This window comes from Heterocephalus glaber, unplaced genomic scaffold (genome assembly GCF_053883595.1).
Source record: "Heterocephalus glaber isolate CG9 unplaced genomic scaffold, H.glaber_assembly_v1.0 deba00000470, whole genome shotgun sequence".
Classification (NCBI taxonomy): domain Eukaryota; kingdom Metazoa; phylum Chordata; class Mammalia; order Rodentia; family Bathyergidae; genus Heterocephalus; species Heterocephalus glaber.
The window spans coordinates 4,521,915-4,542,405 of NW_028258145.1; the positions used below are offsets into that span (position 1 = coordinate 4,521,915).

Genomic DNA, 20,491 nt, shown 5'->3' on the forward strand with positions numbered 1-20,491 from the left:
ATCAAAAATCAACCCAGGTCACAGAGGAGGACATTTTTGGGTTGAATTAGAAGCTTTAGGAACTTCAGGATGCATAATAATCAGCTTCAGGTTACTCAAGGAAAGTGTCAGTTTTTCAATTTTGCTAGTTCATTACATAAAGGGCCTCAGTGACAGCAGACAATGCTCTGAAGGTATCTATATTTAAAGATCAGATTCCAAGCTTAGCATTAGTGACATCTTAAGCACAGGGCCACACTCTAGGCACTCATGCTATTGGGTAAAAGTAACAGAGCAGACTCAAAAAATGTTTTTTAAAATGTCAAATACAACAGGGTGTGGTGACACATTCCTGTCATCCCAGCTACTCTGGAGGGAGTGGGGGGAGGGTCACAAATTCAAGGCCAGTCTGGGCAATTTAGTGAGACTGTCTCAAAATAAAAATTTAAAAAATGGCCTGAGGAGTAGCTCAGTGGTAGAGTGCTCATCTAGCATGTGTGGGGCACTGAGTTCAAGGCCCAGCAACAAGACAGAGAGAGAGAGAGAGAGAGAGAGAGAGAGAGAGAGAGAGAGAAACAAAAGAAAAAGGAAAGGTCAAATACTTTTGGCAACTATGGATAGAATGTGCTTTAATTAAGTAATGAAAGTTTCTCAGTGTTAACGATTTTTTTTCTTTGCTCATTTAGATACCTATAAGCAAAGAGATCATAAGTATTGGGGAAATTGGTTTTGTTTTATGAAATACTGAAAAAGCCATGAACAGTAAGGAACCTAGAATATTATAATTATTTTTCTAACTAAACATTATCTGAAAATCCTAAGCACTGGTGTTATTTTACATATCTGGATAAAATATTCTTTTTCCTTCTCTCCCTCCCTCCCCTCCTTTTTCTTTCTGATACTTAGAATTAAACCCAAGGCCTCTGCACTCAACTACATTCCCCAGCCCTTATTCTGAGAGGAAGTTTTGCTAAGTTGCCCAGGCTGGCCTTGAATTTGTGATCCTTCTGCCTCAGCCTCCTGAGTAGCTGGGATTATAGGCATGAGCCACCATGTCTAGCTGGATAAAACATTTCTTGATGAACTTTTCCTATTTTAAAAATGGGTAGAAAACAAGGACTTGATTCAGCTTCTCAGGCCTCATCAATACCTCCTGATACTCAGAGACAAATGCTGATCTTTGTGTTCACTTGCAATTAGTGACTTAATTCATCCTTCAGATCAATGTCCTTAAAATTGGCTTCAAGAGGTGTATTTTCCAATTAACGAATAGGGGTTTAATCCCCTGATTCCCATTAGTGTAAGAGCTATGAGTCTAAATCTCCTTGCAGCCGGCCCAAAATTTACCTCCTGCTGCCTCAGAGTGCCAATTAAATAATAAAAACCAAGACTGTGGTCAGATGTAATTAGTTAGAGCACTGAGATTTATAATTTTTCTCACGCCAAGCAAACAAGTTAACCCCTCTGACAGAATAATTTGGACAAAGAGGACACACATCTCACAGGAGAATATTTTCTTGTGCTATTTGTCAGGATGCGCTCTTCTGGGAATGGGCAAATGAGGAAAGAAACTCTAGCTCCGAATAGTTGGAGACATGTTGTATGGGGTTGTTCTATTTATTTATTCTTCTATTAAAACCATTTTTCAAGACTGCAGTTGGTCCAAGTTTCATGGAAAGTGTGATACTTCTTGAAAATACAATTCTGATGGAAACAGACGTCAGCCATGTACCTGGCAAAGCTGCCTAAGAGACAAACAGTGGGGGGGTGCTTCTCAGCCCAACCAGAAAGCACATCGGGCTCAGTGTCCCTGGAGCAGCAATGCCAGGTCTCCTACCTGTGGGAAGAGGCAGCCTCCTGGCCAACCAGAGCCCGGAGTCCTATAGCACTCCTCTGCTGGGCTGATGAGGACTCAACTGAACTGTCCATCCGGAAACAAACGCTTCCTGCATTTTCCCTCTAAACATGTCACTTATGCAAGATGGTGCAGTAGGGAAAAGACAAGGTGGTATTGGAACCTAGGGATATGGTCTGGATAAGGTGAAGTAGTTGTTTTGTTTTTATGGCTATTTCTGCTTCTTTAGTTTGGGGAGAAGGAAAAGGGAAGAAGGGAAGAGGCAAAATGAGGTTAATAAAAACTCTCCCTCGATCCCCGGTACCAAAAACAAAACAAAACAAAACAACCCAACTCTCCCACCTAGGGTCTATTCAAGTCGAGCCACTACTCTAATGGTTCCATCTTGAGTTCAGAATTTGCTCGTTTTACTTAACCAAATGTTGTAAGCACAATTTTATCACATTGGTTCGAGTTGGAAAAGCCAGGCACACAAGTCAGGGAGGAGTAAGTGTGACATGAAAGGATGGTGAGCAGAAGTGTCCCAGGGCTACTGGTTGAACAGGTGTGGTGTGGGGAGTGTTCACCTGTGTGTGTGCACATGCACATATATGTGTACATACTGTATGGTATTGGATATGGGAATGATAAATAGTAAACTATGGTCACAATGAAGACAAGTGTATTTTTTCCCATAAACACTATCAGTCTTGGCAATGTTAATCCGTGGGAGTCACATTGAAAACATCTATGAAACAAGGAGGTTGCTTTTAAAGAGATTATGAGCTGGATCCAGAACATTGATTTGAACGTATTTCAATTCTAAAGTTTTCTCATACAAATATTCACAGAAATGGGTGGACATTCTTTTTTATGTACAACTCGATTTCTCTCATGTACAACATAGATCATTTAATGGAACGCTTGCAACCTTAGAAAGGCAGACATGTTTAATCCAAGTCTGTTTATAAATTCCAATTTCACATGGATTAAAAACTGCAGATAAATTAAGTCACAATAATATCCTGTACATGCGTTAAGGCTGTTGACCGCTGAAGTCTCTTGGGTATCTACAAACAGGAAATCACACGCAGATAACTGGGTCTGAAGAGTGTCTACGTCATTAAAAAAATCTTGCTTCCTTTTTTTGGTGATACAGATTTCAACAGTAACTCTGGAAAACTGTGAAAAATGTTATTTAAAAATATATATGTATATGCTACCGCACAGTTTCAAAGATGTGGTTCATAAATAATGTTGGCTGCACTGATTAATTTTATAACAATGACTGTACTTCCAAGGTGATGCAAACACACAGTGACTTATACTCCATATTAGGCACTAGTAATATCCATCAGGTGTACTACAGTTTTATGTTAGCTGTATTGTACATATATATTTTTAAATGTATGCATTTGTACAAACTGTGTATATCATGTATGGGGTGTCAGAAATGTACACATCACTGTTCTATAATACACACATCATTGTTGTACATATTATGATAAGTTTTTAGTGCATGAAGTCTCATTGCATTACATTCCATGGTTCAATCTAGTACACAATTTGCTGACTCTTCAGATTATTTTTTCCAGTACATTCCTCTTTAGATAGTGGGTCCAAGTTTCCATTTGCAATTTGGAAGTTTCCAGAAGTATCTGTTTTAACCAGACCTCTCTCTCCAGGCACAATTCTGCACATGAGTCTGATCTGTGTAGAGTAGTAACTGATGCCAAAGTCTGATCAGGAATATATTTGAGCTACTCTCTTTCAAAGATAATTCTAGCAAAATGATAAAGACTGGTTTCCATTTAGGTCATGACAGATAAGGTCAGCTGAACTTGTATTAAACTTCTGAGGAAATATGTCTTTAAATACAAAGAAGTGGTAATAAATGCTACGTTTAAATTTAAGAATCTCTGGAAGGACATAGTACATCAGACTATGAGCTGTGGTTGTTTCAGACATTCAGACTTACACTTCCTACTTTCTACACTTTGGCGCTGTTTGAATTTTTACAATGAACAGGTATTACTTTTATAATCCAAAAACACAAGAAAGATGTTTCAACTTGGAACCAAACTAAAAAAAAAAAAAAAAAAAGGAACAAGTTATGAATGACTTCCACAAGCAACAGTTAGAAGATGGTTCCTTACCAATATCATCTATACCCAACAGAAACTGCTGCTCTGACATGCTCTACAGATGAACAGGAGGCACTGATAGGACCTGCATGCTCTTACCATCCCCCCAAAATGACCAGTTTCTAGAGATTTTGTTGGGAAACCTCAGTGGTCAGCATCTTGATGAAACAATGCCAGCACAACTAGCCAGAGGCCATGTGCACAATGAGATGGGGCTTCTGGGGAAGCCCACACACAGTGCTTCATAAGACTTGCAACTTTAAAGGTGGGCAAGACCAGGAAAGGTCCCTGGGGAAGTATGGCAGACCTCAAGGGTCATCCCTTTATGTGACAGTTTGAACTTTTCATCAGAATTTACCATGAATAAGTAGAACATACTTTCCTGAAGAAAAAAAAATGATTCAAAATTTTTAAAGTTAGATTTAAAGTTTCAGCATAGGATGGGATCGTGAACTCTGCCAACAATTAGTGAAATGGATGTAAGAAGCAACTCATATGGATAACTATGAAATGGAAATACAAGCTAAGCATCCCTAATCCAAAATCCAAAGTGCTCCAAAATCTAAAATGTTTTGAACATCAATATGATGCTGTAAGTGGCACATTGTATCCCTGACCACATGTGACTGTCACAGTCAAAACACAGGTGCACTAAAAGTACTGTATAAGACTGATTACCTTAGACCAGTGATGGCTAACCTTTTTAGAGCATTCAATGATAACAAATAGCTGGTGCATGCATGCCATAGGTTCCCACCACTGCCTTAGACTACGTGTATAAAATGTATTTGAAACATAAATGAACTTTATGTTTAGGCATGTATCTCAACCTCAGGATATCTCATTATGTACATGTGATTATTCTAAAATGTAAAATCTAAAATACTTCTGGTCCCAAGTATTTTGGATAAGGGATACTCAAACTTGTACTCTTAATATTTTCAAGTGCCTGAAGCTCAAAGCCAAATGCAAATTTCACTTGCTCATTGTCAATTAATTGCAAATCACCAAAGTTGTTCAATCTTTCGTACAGTTTTGAAACCATGCTTACAGCTTGGGAATTGCAACAGTCTTATTTCCCACCTATGGGTCCAATTGACAAAAATGTTAACATGGCAACCAAATCCATGAGATCACTAAAGATATATTTTAGCATCTATTGAACATATCCTGTGCCACCATCACCTTGAACAAGGGCTCACTCCACAGGCTGCCTCACCTGTCTCTCAAACCGATCCAGTACAATTCTGTCAAGTCAGTCAAAGATGTTATTTTTTGTTTTCAAAATACAGCAAGGCAGTCCCTTTTTTCAGGAGGTGTTTACCAATATTTCATATCCAAATATATTTAATAAGAAGACTAACTCTAGGATATGACAAAACACCATAAAATAAAGTTCAGACAAACATTGTAAACAAGATGTCAAAAACTAAAATGTAAACTTAAAAAAAGAAAGGAAAGAAAAAAACCCATGGTAAGACGTAAACATAACAGATGCGCAAGATATAAGCGAGATGCTCTGGTCCTTGCTACTGCAAACAGAACAGCAATCCTTGCAGAAATAACTGTAAGCAGCTTGCTAATCAAAGCCTGAAAAATATCCCCCAAATCATAATGCCCCAAAGGCCTGCAGAGGCACATCCTGTGTGAAGTGTGATAATCAGACAGCATTGTGATTGTAAATAGCTCTCAGACTGAGAAGCAACAGCTAGGCTCCTACTGAAGAACATTCTAGGTAATGTCCTCATTTGGCCAAGAAAGTTTGTACAAAAGCTACTGTGGAAAGAAGAGACTTGAAACATATTGGCTGACAAAAGCCATGTGTATCACAGTGGCAGGAGAAGGAAACTCATGGCCCTGGGGAACCTGTCACAGGTACAGACTTCAGTTCCTAATCGAGTCATTGACGCTTTCATGTGTGTTAAATTTCAAGGACACAGAGTTTTCACCAAATCCAGGTGCCATTTTCAAACAATTTGGGGGCGGGGCAAGAAGGGCTTGTGGGAATCAAACTATGTGCTTGGAATGTGTTTAATTGATAATAATGTTGGATGGAGGAGAGAGGATAAGAGGAAGGGCAGGGTATTTGGTGACATGCAATCTAATAAACTTCTGGCACAAAAATAACTGACTTGTTTTCATGATCAATTATCCATTAATACACACCAGTCAAAAATAATTAGGGAATAGTATAGTAATACTGAAAGTAATTAATAATATAAGAGCTAGGTTCATCTTAACTGGCAGTTAAGCTTTTGGTGTGCTGTATTGCACCTGGCTAACTAACCTAAGAGATTTTGGTTGAATTTTTCTAAGAAGTCATGGTGCAGCACTGGGATAGAAAGAATGTGTCTGTGAATTTGTGTGCATATGTGTGCATGTATGTATTTCCTCTAATCAGGAGCCTGTGGTCACTCTGTCTAGCCTGGGTTATGGAAACTAGACAAATAAAATGTGTGCTGAAGAGCTGCGTGTCTTACACACATACACAGGCAGCTTGGTATACACCCACACACGCGAACACACATGTCCTGGGAAAAGGTCATTGTCTGATGCCGAGGAAAGGTTCACCGCGGTCTGATAAATGCTGTGGCTGGGAATTTCAGTAGCACAGTGTCCAGAAACTTGGAGCGGTCCGTGGAGATCAGAGCACGAGCTGGCTCAGGGTGAGGTTCCTATGACAGGTGAGTGCTGTTCCGCAGCCAGTGCAGACCCTGCTGGGAGTACTGGACTAGGTGCTCCATGCTGCTGTGCAGGGTGACGGGCCCCATGAGCAAATCCAAGTCGTTGAAGAATTCTAGGGGACAGAGAGAGTCGTCAAGAGTGCCATGTATTGTCTTTAATCTGTTGAGAAGGTTCTGTTCTACTTCTAGGCTCCTGATAGCTTTTGCCATGAACAGCTGTGGAATTTAGTCCAGTGCTTTTTCTCCGACTAGTGACAGGATCAAGGCTTTTTCCTTTCCTCTGTTAAAATTATGACTTTTGGGGGTGGATCTTCCAGTGCTGGACCAACACTGCCATCCCTATAACAAAACCACTTTCTACATCCTGCCAAATCTAACTTCCAATAGTTTGTTTTGTTAAACAAATTTCTATCTATGTTCATACATTTTTCTTCTATTATCTTTATCCAGGTTTAGGATTAGCACAATGTTGAGTTCCTAAAATGAGGGGAGAAGTGTTCCTTCTTTTTTCTGCTTTAATTGTTTGATATAATTTATCAGTTAAAATGTTTATGAGCCTGCTGTTGTCATATAGGTAGGTTTTCAAGCTAGGAATATACTTTCTTTAATAGGTGTTATTCAAATTTTATATTTCCTCCAGAGTTAGTTTCATTAATTTGTCTTCCAAGGTACTTCTTAGAAGTTGTCAAATTTATTTCAAAAAAGATTTTTGTAATATGCTTTCTATATCCTTTTAAATTCTGTAAAATCTGTGGTAATGTCTCTTAGATCTTAATATTGTAATTTAAAAAATGTATAGCTGATATTGTGTAACAGGAAGAAAAGGTCTAAAAGACCAGGGGAATTGGGAGGGGTAGGGGAAGGGAAAAAAGGGAAAGAGAAAAATATGGAAAGAGGGAAAAAAATGGAAACAAGGTCTTTGCAAATAGGGAAGGGTGGAGGGGGTGAAGGGAGGGCAAGGGAAGGGGAAAAAAATAAGAACCAAGATACTCATGTAAAGGTACAAGATTCCCAATGATGAATGTAACTGTATTTTATACCAAAAATGTACCAATAAACTTAATGGGAAAAAAAAAGAGTGCCATGTATGCAAGGCGTGCCACCCTGAACTCAGGACCTGAGTGACCTCAGAAAGAATTCCACTCATGGGCAGGGGATTTAGCTCAGTGGTTCTGCCACCTGCCTTGCAAGTGCAAGGTCCCGAGTTCAATCCCTGGTACAAAAAAAAAAAAAAAAAAAGAATTCCACTCATGGTCTCTGTATAAACCAAGGGTTCTCTGTTCTCTCGAGACTTTAGCATGCCCTTGAACAAAATAAAACCTAAGAGTAGGGGACTTATCCTACAGCCAAATGAATGAATGAATGAATGAGCAAGCCATATCTGCCATTCCTAAGTCAAGTAGCCAAATAGCAAAGGAAATTCATGCACTCAGGCTGCATTTCCCTAGTACAGCAATGGTTCCCACTCTGAAGGGCAGTGTGGCTCTGTCGTCCCTTAGTCTGGAGTTAACTGTGGCAATGCTGAGCCTCTGGAGTGAGTCCAGGGAGTGGGCTCTGGAACGCTGCAGGACAATCAGCTGGATTCTGAGAAATCTCTACTCAAGTCACCAGTTAGCCTTTGGGCCTTCTCTGGGCTTGCCCTTTCCTTGAACATTTATTATGCACTCTGGACTGCGAGGTGCAAAGGGTAGTGGTAAGGGAGGAAACCAAGATGGTCACATGTGAGCTTTGCTCTCTTCACATCTCAGTTTCATGGCTGATGGAGACAAATGTATTCACATGGTACTCTGCTGTCACAGTTGTGTCACTAAGTAACACTCCTTGGAAATAAGTCTACAGACCAGTTTTCCCACAGTGCTTACATACACCCTGAAGCCTTGCCAGGGAAAGAAGGGGAGGGTCAGGAAAGATGCACGTTGGTGGGAAGTGGCCAGAAAGAGGACTCTAGGTGCAGAACAGAGGAGAAGAAGCAGGCTGGGCTGAGGGAATAGAGTCGAGTTCCCACTGGACCTGTGGCAATGAGCCCTTCAGCAGGGCAAATCTAGCAGGTGGCTGGCAGCACCACAGGAAGTCTGGCTTCTGTGGGGTCTTGCAAGCTGGACAGGTATATTTCTACACATTTGCCCACCTGGGACACAAACCTCTGTGCCACTCCAGTCAGACAACTTCTGTGTACTTTTCCAAACTGTTCTATGGCAGCTTCCACGTCCCTGGACCTCAGTGACATTTCCATGGGACCACTACCTGTGAGCTGCGTGCTATGTACTGTCTGGTTTTCTTAACAGTTTCCTGAACTCAAGACTGCCCCATGCCACCCTACCCTCTTGCAGTGTGGACACTCCACTTTTGTCCTAGAATTTTATGCTATCATAGAAGCATAATTTTCACCTATGGCCTGAAAACGAACCCAGATTTTCACTCTTACCTGTTGCTGGAGAGAAAGTAGTACAACTTTTCAGGAGAAAAGATAACAATAGGTATCAAATATATAACAATATTTGAAAAAATCTATACCTGTTGACCCAAAAATTCTACTTTTACATCTCCCTAAGGAAATAACCAGAATATGGACAAAGACTTATATAAGGATACAGTCATGGTGGAAAAAAACAGGAACTAAGCTGAATGTCTAGCAATGGGAAAATAGCTTGAGAAATGATACTTTATGATTATATAACCATTATATTTATATTAGGTTAGTATTATAAAACCATTATGAAGAATATTTCTGGACTAACTAATGACATGAGAAAATGCTTGATATGACACTAAATACAAAACAGGCTATAAAACTACACTATGATCTTAGTTTGGTAAAAATGATACAGAATTGGGGAAGAGAGGCTAGAAGAAACTTTGGTAGGATGTCCACAGTAGTTATTTCTTGGTGATAAGATTATTGGTAACTTTTCTCTATAATTCTGTGTCCTTCACAAATTTAGCCAAAGCAAACATGCATTACTTTTATTATCAGAAAAATATTATTTAAAAAGAAATACAGCTTTATATATAGAATACTCTTCAGTTGTAAGCAGTCCCTCCCTCCCTCCTTCCTTTAATATTTCAGAGTTCCCAACTGTTTTCTTAGCACTTGGGCTAGGTGTTAGGAGTACAAATTTGAATGAAACATAATCTATATCTTCAAGAAGCTCATTGTGTAAAGGGAAAAACATATGTAGATCTGTACCTGTATCTGTATCTATACCTAGATCCATGGCTACACCTACATCTGTACCTATTCCTGTATTTACCTACATCTGTAACTGCACTGGTACTTGTATATGTACCTACCCTGTATATATACATAGATATGTACCTGCACCTACCCTGGAACTCTGCCTACACCTGGAACTGTACCTGCTCCTGTGCCTATACCTATAAAAGTAACTATGCCTTACATACACCTATGCCTGTCTATACAGGCATCTGTACCTGTACCTACACTTGTTAACCGTGCTTGCACCTATAAATGTACCTACTCCATTATCTGTCCCTACACCTGTAACCTTACCTACACCTGTATCTGTGCTTACTCCTACCCTTGCATCATATCTATGTCTAATCTCTCTTCACATGATCATCCATGGTAAGGCTAAAGATAGAGAAGGCACACAAGGACCTGAGTGACCTCAGGAGAGGTCAGGAAAGGTTTCCCACAGCAGGTGACAGCTCCTCTTCCCTCTCCTCCCCAAGACCATGAACACCTGAGCAGTGATGCCCTGGGCCAGGCTGTTCTTGGTCCAGAGGCAGCCACACACCTCTGTTTTCCTTGGCTAGGTTGTCGGCCATCTCCCAGTAGTCGTAACTGTGGAGGATGCTGTTGGTGATGCTGACATGGTTGGCCGCCATCTGGTGGATGCGCTGTGGGATGCTGACGATGGTCGATGGGGACAGAGCATTGGCACCGGAGAGGCTGCCCTGAGACCCCACGGAGCTGGTGGGAGAGGGGTTGGGAGACATGGGGGATGGGGTTCCAGTGCTCCTGGAAGGGGAGAGGCAGAAAAACCAGAGTGGAGAGGTCGGGAGTGGGCGAGGCAGGGTGGCCCGAGGGCTCGACAGCACCATGCACAGGGTGACACAAACTTACTTTCCGCTGGTTCCCCAAGGAGACGGGGCCTGGGCAGCCTTGGATGTATTCTGCAGGAAAACAAGTGCATGCACATTGAGTGTCTTCTGCTTCTAGGTGCATGGAAACTGGGTCAGGAAAGTTACAATATCACAAGGCTACTGGCTCCCGCAGAGGGCTGAGAGGAAGGTCTCGCTTCTGGATTTTATGTACATATTTTAGATAATCAAATTAAATCATAATCCTGAGAGCCTACTGACTCCTAAACTAGTCCAATTTTAAACTTGTAAATGAGTGTACTTATTCTGAAAAGGAAAAAAAGAACAGCAATCACTCTTCCCCCTACACACCAAGAATACCTCATACTTAAATTTAGGGGTTATTTGCCGAAACTGTGGATATGGCCTTATTTAATGCCTGAGAATAGATGTCAATCAAATTCTATTGTTTTAACTTATGAAGTTTAAAGCATTTATTTCTTTTAAAGGGAATCACTTGACTATCCCTAAAAGGATGGATTAAAATGTATTTACTTATATATACATAGGATATTCAAAAATTCTGATTGATTTGGATATTTTGACTTTGGATATTACGTTGCATGAGCCAGGTGCTTGCATCAAGCATTCAGAAGTTTTCCAGGCTGGGGATATAGCTCAGTGGTCAAGCACTTGCCTAGCACGTGTGAGGCCTTGGATTTGATTCCCAGAACCAAACGAAACAAAACAAACAAACAAAAATAAATAAAGGAAAAACCAGAAGTTTTCAGGAAGTCTGCAGGATGATTAAGGGGGAAAATAGTCTTTGTGATCTTGTGAATGTTTCCTTCCAGAGACATGAAATGGCCTCAGCCTAGTTTTGTGGGACAACATATATCTTCTGGTTACAAGGAACTTTACAAAGCAGTGACTGATTTTTTTAGTTTTAGTTCAAGAGGTAACAAAATGGCAAAAAAATGGCCTGTTAGGACTCAGAGGCATGACAGCAAAATGTAAGCTCAGGGCAGAATTGCAACCCATGTCACTTTTACCTGTCTCAGGAAATGACATTATTTTGATGGAGAGAACTAGAAAAAGAGAAACTCAGAACATTATTGTCACTTTTCTCCATCAGGGGATGTGGGATGTTTCACTTTGTTTTCCATCCATGTGAAGTTCTAAGAAGTGATTTATGTAACAGATGTTCCAGATGTAACACAAAGGGGAAGAGGTTTTGGGGGTGTCAGAAATAGTTCAGAAAATACTCCTATGGCCCAAAATATGGGCAGCCACTAAAGTCCCCTTTTCAGAGACAGCACCATACTGGTAAAGCACATTCTCCACAGCTGAACTGTCACTGTAACCTGAAAGCTTCAGTCTCTGAGCTTTATTCATGTAACCTTGAAACTTTGTACCCAATATGGGGAACCTAAGAGTATTAAGTTTCAGTTAGGAGGAACACGGTCTCCAGATTAATTATACAGCACAGTAACTATAATTAAGAATAACATAAAGTATACTTGAAAATCACTAGATTTTAAGTGTTTGCATCACAAAAATGATGAGTATGTGAGGTGCTGGACATGTTAGTTTGATTTAATCACTCTGCAATGTAACTATATATCAAAACAGCATATTGTATGCCATAAATATGCATAATTTGTCATTGGTCAATTAAAAATACATTAAAAATGTAAAACTGATGAAGGGTAGATGTCAATAACTTTTGAGGAGAAACTCTGATTTTTTTTTTTTGGTACCGGGGATCAAACTCGGATCTTTGTGTTTGCGCAGCAGGTGGCGAAACCACTGAGCTAAGAGAAACTCTGATTTTCAGGTTCTTTTCTCTACCCATTCTGTATAGATTATGGACTGCACGCGTACACTGAGGAACTTTTATCTCTTAAGTATTTTTGCTGCAGTCCTTCGTTCTCATATAATTCAGCTTCTTTTTTTTCCTTTTTGTGGTGCTAGGGGTCAAAGCCAGGACCTCACTGATGCTAGGCTGTTGCTCTTCCACTGAGCTATACCCTCAGCACTGAGTGTCCTTCTTTATTCAAAAGCTTTTTGTCTTGACTGCAATAACTCTTTAGTACCAGCTCTTAAGATCTGGAATCTCTGAAAATTGTTGATCTTGACTTTAGGTGCCCAAACATATGTAAAGGGAAGGTTCCATGCCAGTCCCTGGTATATAAGGTGCATGCTGGCCAATGGGTTATGAAAGTTATTTCTTGGTCCCAGCACCTGTTACCCTACACGCACAACTGGGAAGGAGGGAGCAGGCTGGACATAGCCCATGGGACCCCCAACACAGCCTGGCCATCAGAGATTGTCTCTAAGATGTGGAGCCTGGGGATAAAGGATCTAAAATGATGGCTGTGTATCTGACAAAGGGGTGGTAAAGACAGTGATGGTGTAATTTCTTGTTTCTGTAGATAAACAGATAACAAGGCCCCAAAATGTCAAACAAATGATTAAACTTCAAGTCCACTTTGCAATAGTAATTGGAGGACTGTTTTTTTTCCTTTTTTTTAATGTAAAACATTCTTCCAGTGAAAACGATTTCATTCCCTGAGAGAAGCAAAAGCTGCCATGACTGTGCTTGCATCCTTCTAGTCACATATTGTTATCTGGTGTCTCTGAGCTCTACTGAGTCATTTCTTACCATTTTAAACAACATTTCTATTAAAAATTAAAGTAACTACTAGAGACTAAGTGGAAATAGCTCTAAGTGAGAATTTCCGAGAGAGAGAGAGAGAGCGCAGTTCTATGTGGACATGAGGGAGTTATGTCTGCTATAAAGATGAATTTCCCTGGACACTGGGAGGATTAACTAGATATTCTTTCTCTGGTAAAAATATATAGACAAGAAGGCGGGGTGGGGGTGAATGAGCTGGACTCTTTCTCTGAGTCCTAGAAGCCACAGGCGTGCCATAGATGAGGTTGCTCTGGACACCAGAGGTGACCTGCATTAGCCGCAATGCAGCAGGCTCTATTAGTCTTCCCAGAGGGGCCCCCGACAGGGAGATAACTCAGCACACGGAGCCACGTTGCGCCTCTGCCAGACAGTACCTTGAAATAGTCGATGAGTGCCTTTGAGTACTTTACAGCGTGATCCCTTTTCAGTCGGAACATCCGCCAGTACAGGAGAGCCAGGCATCGGTAACTGCAGCAGAGGAGAAAGGAGTGGGCGGGGGGCAGAGCGTGAGTGTGTCCTTCACAAATATGGCTTTAAAACACCATGTCTTTCCAGGGTCCACATTTATGTATCTCAAGTGTTTCTATATGCATGCATGTCTATGAGCATTCAACCTTCCTTTTGTCCAAAAAATACAACCCAAACTTCCAAGGAGGTACTCCAAAACTGTATTTATCACTACCCCCTTTATTACAGCTTTATCTCTTTGTTGGGAAGTCTGGACACTTTCTTTTCCAACCACCAGAGGGCAGTCTCTCTCCATGAGAGGCAGGCACCAGGAAGCTCTAGTACCCAGCTTTCACTGCTCCCTAGATGAACTACCTGCTTTGGGGCAGGGTGCCTCTCCCTCCTGTTTTTATTATCTCCTTGTCCTATCCTAACATTTACTAGTCTATCAATTTTTTCAAATAAAGTAAAAGATAGTGTGCATTATAAACAATAAAAACATTATGCTGAAGATAGTTTTCATTTGATTATTTTCTACAACCTTTTAATACCATTTTCATATTAATACTCTATTTAATATGCTAATACGCATTATTAATCATTCATTTATTAATTCCAATTTGGAACTTCAATAAAGACAAGGTCATAGGGCGGCGTTTCCTGAGGCTTATCCTCTCCTCACTGGTATTCTTCACTTGTGTTATAATTATTTGCTAATTTAGATCTAGGTTGTGTCCCTAGAATAACAACAAACCAAATACAGCCTAACAGTCTCCTCACAACACTCCACACTCCAGATGTGGTCCTGATGCAGAGCAACCTGAGACCTTCTTTTGTCTGTTGTTGTTATATTTTTTGAGACTCCATTTGACTCTTTAGCTTGTAGATTAAATTGTAGAGTGTAATGAGCCTTTGGAGAACAAAAAAATTTGGGTCTTTTGACAAGAGGAACAACAGAGAGGTGTTTTGAGATTTGGGGAATGGGGTAAAATGTCCTGAGGAGACACCATGGGGAAATTATTATTATTAGAGCACATACTCTTTATCATTATAAGTACAAAGAAAATCTATGATACAATGGCTAACATTTTAGGGAGAAATGATTTTATCATCAAAGTATAATGAGCTGCTCCTCAATTTAATGTATTGAGAACTTTAATGCATCATCTTTATTCATACTAATGTGGCATGTAAAGCAACACATAAATTATTTTGATTGCATTTAGTGTTAAACACAAGAGAAATTCCATTGGGCACAATTTACATTTAAATGTCTATTACAAGGAACTTCCTGATTTTAAAACACAGGGATACAAACAGAAAAAAAATTATTATTCTATAATGGACCTGTGGAATTTCAGTTCATGCATGGGGTGACACCAAGAAATGGTCTAGCTGGGCCAGATGGCCTGTAATCTCAGCACTCTGGGAGGCTGAGGCAGGAGGATCAAAAGTTTGAGCCCAGCCCAGGTAACTTAGTGAAACCTTGTCTCAACATAAAAAATCAGAAAAAGGCTGGGGATTAGCTCAGTGTGAAGGCCCTGGGTTCAATCCCCAGTATTGGAAAAAAACCCCCCAAAACAGAAATGGCTGAGACTGTCCCTGACCATCAGAATTACATGGAGTCTTGTAAGACGGAAGGCATTAGAAGAACTTCCAGCACTGGGCTTGCCAGTGGTGATACAGGAGGCTGGGGGCCCCTTTTAAATTGGAGTGACACACTCACCATAATGCAGCTAGCTGTTTGTCCTCTGGTGTGGCATTGGGGCCTGAGTGGGTTTTTAGTCTCATAGCATACCTAAAAATAAATAAAAAGAAAAGGAATTTTAAAAAATGCATTCCTGTTAACAACAGAGCCTCATATCTTGTGGTACCTCTCTCTGCCCAGTAATTAGTTTTTCATTGTACTGCTGCTAATTCTTCTTAAAAGCTAGCTGGTGTCGCTTTGTCTCCCCCAAGTACTACATTACAGCAGAACGCTGCTTTGGTTCTTTCTGCTCTTTGACTATATGCACTCAAATGCTGCAGACTGTCAGACAGGATACCAGTTCAAGAATGTGTCACGTATTTTGCAACGTGTCCACTTTTCCGAATTTTGATTTATGGTTGAGTGGCTGACAGATGGAACCAAAGTCCCATCCTTCTCAGTTTGCCTCCAGGAGAATTTTCAGCCCTGTGTTCCGACAGATGATTTCTTTTCCCTCTGTTATGTAACTGTTACTCTGCTGGCAGGGAAGTGTCCTGTCCTGGGTACATTTGAGGTCTCTTTGCTCCTACAGAGGTGAACTATAGGAAATGAGTGGTTATTATGGACTGCACATGATTCCATTTACTCCTCTCATCTAGGGTAACCGTAGCCATTGGTTTCTCCTGGTAACATACCGGTTCACCTGAGACTCTGAGAGAGCTGAGGTAGGGTGTGCAATGGCCAGAGGGTCCTAGGTTCAAACCCCAGCTCAGCCACACACTAGTGGAAGAGTTTAGATAAAGGGGTGAGCATCTCAAAGCCTCCATTCCCTTATCTGTGAAACAAGATGAATACAGTGGTTACATAGTGTTGCCAGGATTAACCCAGATAGTTTTGAAAAGGTCTTGGCATAGCAGGCTGGCTTGCTGCAAACCATTCAAGAAACAATGTGGTGTCATGACATTGTCTCCAGACTCATAAGTTTCTGAGCACATCTCTGCAGTTTTCATAGTGGCTGGTCTGGGAATTACAACATACGTAATATAAGTTGGTGTAATTTATTAGTATCAGCACTTTACTACTTCGAGTGAAGTGTGGAAACCTTTGCCTTCCCCACTTTTAAATAACATCACCTTGAATATCAGATGGTGGCCTAATTTTTGTTTCAATCATCAAACACTATTTAGAAAACTCACAAGTGGGGTAGTTTACTGTATGTACATCTCTGTTCTCATTCACCAAGATTTCTTCCTCTGTCATTTTCTTTCTGTTAGGACAGTTCCTTCAGCCTATAGAGAGGAGTGTCTATTACAGATGGACTCTTTAGTTCACCTTAGTCTGAGAACATCATTATTTCCCCTCATTCTTGAAGACTGAACTGAGAATATGCTGCTCAAAAGTTGGTATTTCCAGGCCTTGGAAGTTGTCACGCCACAGTTGCTACCATCTGAATGGATGCCCCACCCCTGCAGGAAATGCACCCTTTCTCTCTGGCTGCTTGTAGGAGTCTTTCTCCGTCTTTAGGTCTTTAGTTTTCAGAAACGTAATTAAGATGTGTCTTGCCCCTTGTTTCTTTTGGCTCATCCTCTCCGGGTTTTTCTCAGCTTCTTGGATCTGCAGGCTTATGTCTTTGGATATATCTGGCCAGTTCCAACCATCACTTCCTCAAGTACTTCCTCGGTGGTCTGTTTGTTCCCTCTCCTCCCATCTTCTCTCCTACAGAATCTTTTTTTTTTTGGTACTGGGAATATGAACCTGAGTCCTTGCGCTTGCACAGCAGGCGGTGAAACCACTGAGCCAAATCCCCAGGCCCTCCTACAGAATCTTTTGTTACTCTGCTTGCTGTGGTTTGCATGTGAGCAGTTTTCCCTGAGCAGTGCCCTTGGGAACAGATGAAAGCTGTTTTCCCAGGAGTGAGTTAGGGGTGGATCCTGATGAAAAAGGCTGAGTTTGAACCAGTTTCCTGTCTCCCTTGTGCTGAGGGCCTGGCCAGAACCCTGTCTTCCAACTTCCCAGCCTCCAGAGCTGCAAGCTGAATAAGCTGCTGTTATCATCAATTCAGTCCCCATGGTATTTTGTTCAAGCAGAAGAAATTAAAGTAAGGTAGTGCTTGAGGCCTTATTCAGTTTTTAAAAAGCCTATTTCCTCTCAGATCAGGTAAATTCTACTTTCTGTCCTCCGGTAGATTGATTCTATCTTCTATCACCTCCCAGGGTTCTGTTGAGCCCTGCCAGGGATTTTTGTTTCTGTTACTATATTTTTCAACTCTATCATTCTTTTTTTTTTTTTTTAAATGATTTTCATTTCTTTGACAAGATATTCTTTTTTATGGTCATAGAATTGTAAATTTTTTTGGAGCATTTAAAGGTGGCTGCTTTAAAATCCTTGTCAGATACTTGCAAGGTCTGATTCATCCTGGTATTGGTGTTCATTCATCGTCTTTTTTCATTCCCGCTGGGAGTTTCCTGGTTCTTGGTAGGATGAGTGTCTATTGTATCCTGGACATTTTAGCTATTACATTTAGCTATTACTTATTTCAATCTATTTTTAGCAGAGAGCCACTCTGTTTAGGTGCAGCAGGCAGGTAGTGGCCTACTTTGGGGGCTGGAGTTCAAATTCAATTTAATTTTCAGAACTCTTCTGGCCCAACTTCTGTCTGCTCAGCTGAGTGGGGGTGGCACTCCTGAGGTGAGGTGGGGGTGGAAGGGCAGGGTCACCAGGGTGAGCTCTGTGGAAGCCATGCCTACTGCCAGCACGCTTTTGCCCTCTAGGGTCCCCTGCAGGAGGAGGGAATTCTCCCTTTGTGAGATTCCTGGTGCCAATGCTCCTGGCCCCTGGGTCAGAAGCCTGTGTCAGGCTCAGTGATTAAGGTGCAGAGTTAAGGGGCAAATTAATTAGCACTACTTTAAAAAAAAGAAATCTATAAACAACATGTGACTTTATTTCTTTTCTTTTTCTTACTGACCCTTTATACATATTTATTGAGCTCATTTTGGTACTTTCATACATGTACACATTGTCTACTGATCAAGTCAGGTAGTTCATTTAGCATCCCCTTGTGCATCTTCCTTAAGGTGAGAATGTTCAGAAACTTTGCTCATCGCTCTTCTGAAATAGGTATGCGGTATCTTATGGTTAATTAAGTCACCTACTGTAACACTATTTTCTAACTCAAGAAAGACAAACTCTTTTTGGCTTCGTTTTCTGGTAGCTCAGGAGAGACCATTCATTCTGCGTTCTCCATCTGTGAGAGGTTTCTTTCCACTGAGCACACCCGCACCCCAGAGATGTCTGCTGGCATCTGGCTGGTTTTTGTTTAGGATGTTTGTTCCTTTTAAAGTATGAATGCCTGGGCCAGGGATTTAGCTCAGTGGTTCTACGACCTGCCTTGCAAATGCAAGGTCCTGAGTTCCATCCCTAGTATCAAAAAAAAAAAAGTATGAATGCCTGTAAGCAAGCAATGATACTCATTTCACAGCAGGCTCCATGGCTTGTGTATAGGTCCATTCCTCAAGTATTTAGTGAGCACACACTCTGTACCATGTTCTGTTCTAGGGGCTGGGGATGCATCAATGAAAACATCAGACCAAACAACAACAAAACCCCTGTGCTTAAAACAATCACATTCTAGGTTATTTTCCTGCTTTGTACCTGTCCAGATTCACCCAGTTTCTTTCCTGGTCACCTGTAGGCAACTGAGGCTATGGAAAGGATGTGAAGATCTAGTGTCTCTTACAGTAATTTTAACAGATTTTCACTCTGTTGTTTGCTACTGAAAATATTACGCCATATGAGAAGACAGTATGAAGGAGTTAGCAACACATTGATTTAGTAGAATTATTTTAATGAGAAAAGTGATTAGGCAGAGTTGACCTTCAAAGTAACCTTGAGAAGTGCTGTTTGAAGGTCTCTGGTGACAGGATAAGAGTTTCAAAAGCTTGAAACTACGGACTGAAGGATGGTGGTCAAAAGTACAACACAGCCTCTTTGGGCCAATGTGGACCCAAAAGACCCTGCTCTAAGACAATCAGATCTTCTGTGTGGAATGGTGGGGCACTGTAAAAAATAGCTTTAGATTGCAAGGGATTGCAGAATTAGAAAAACCTCTTAATGTGAGTCTTAGAAAGAATTATTTCACATAATGAGTATTAGACATTACTCCACACAGTTAAACAGGCTAAAAACATAAACAATATTACAAAGGTTCTCAGTAGGGCTAACCAATGGAATTCCCTTACTGGTTTGCTAGACAGAAATGAAGGATGTGTCTTTCCAGGTGTCCGTTGTTGAAGAACAGGGCCTCCCTCTTAGCATGCTAGTGCCCTGTTGGAACCCTGATCTGCTGGGACCATGTGACCCAGCCCAGGTGGAGTGATGGGGCTCGTGTCCAGGGCTTAAATCAGAATGGTGGGTCACCATGCAAGATGGCACATTATAGGATGACTTCTCCTCTTATAAAATCCATCTTCATCTTCTTTCCTTACATTAAATATCCTGAGTCACTTACTGAGGGAGGTAAGTTTTAGGTACAATGGTCCCTCCATATCTGAGGTTTCAGTCTCAGTGTTGTCATCTACAGCCAACCATGGTCCAAAAACATGAACATTTTTCTTGACTCTTGCAAGCAAGAGACACTGGATTCACTTAAGTTTTCTTTTGGTATGTTATTATAGTTGTTCTGCTTTATTATTGTTCTCTTACTGTGACTATCTCATTTTTTTCTTTTTGGGTGGGGCTGGGAATCTTACCTAGGGCCTTGGGCATGCCAGGCAAGTGCTGTACTGCCGAGCTACAACCCTGGCCCACTGTGCCTAATTATAAAGTAAACTTTAACATGGCTATGGGGTTCGGTATTATCTGTGGTTTCAGGCATGCACTGGTGTCTTGGAAAGGAAAAGAGGGAATTACTATACACTAAGCTGACCAGATTTTTCTTCTTTCCTTGTCCTTCCCTCCCCTCTTCTCTCCTGTCCT

At 40.9% G+C, this 20,491-nt stretch overlaps 1 protein-coding gene across 2 annotated transcripts in view; it reads right to left on the reverse strand.

Annotated features, from left to right (window-relative positions):
• Window positions 1-1,382: 1,382 nt before the first annotated feature.
• Aff3 (ALF transcription elongation factor 3) overlaps window positions 1,383-20,491 on the reverse strand; it is a 521,980-nt gene continuing 502,871 nt past the window's right edge. For both annotated transcript variants that reach the window (XM_004844437.3, XM_004844436.3), the window contains 5 exons: window positions 15,557-15,628; window positions 13,758-13,851; window positions 10,729-10,778; window positions 10,400-10,623; window positions 1,383-6,754 (listed from right to left, as the gene is read on the reverse strand). In XM_004844437.3, coding sequence (XP_004844494.1) covers window positions 6,633-6,754; window positions 10,400-10,623; window positions 10,729-10,778; window positions 13,758-13,851; window positions 15,557-15,628 — 562 coding nt within the window. In that variant the 3' untranslated portion in view covers window positions 1,383-6,632. The remainder of the gene's footprint in view (window positions 6,755-10,399; window positions 10,624-10,728; window positions 10,779-13,757; window positions 13,852-15,556; window positions 15,629-20,491) is intronic.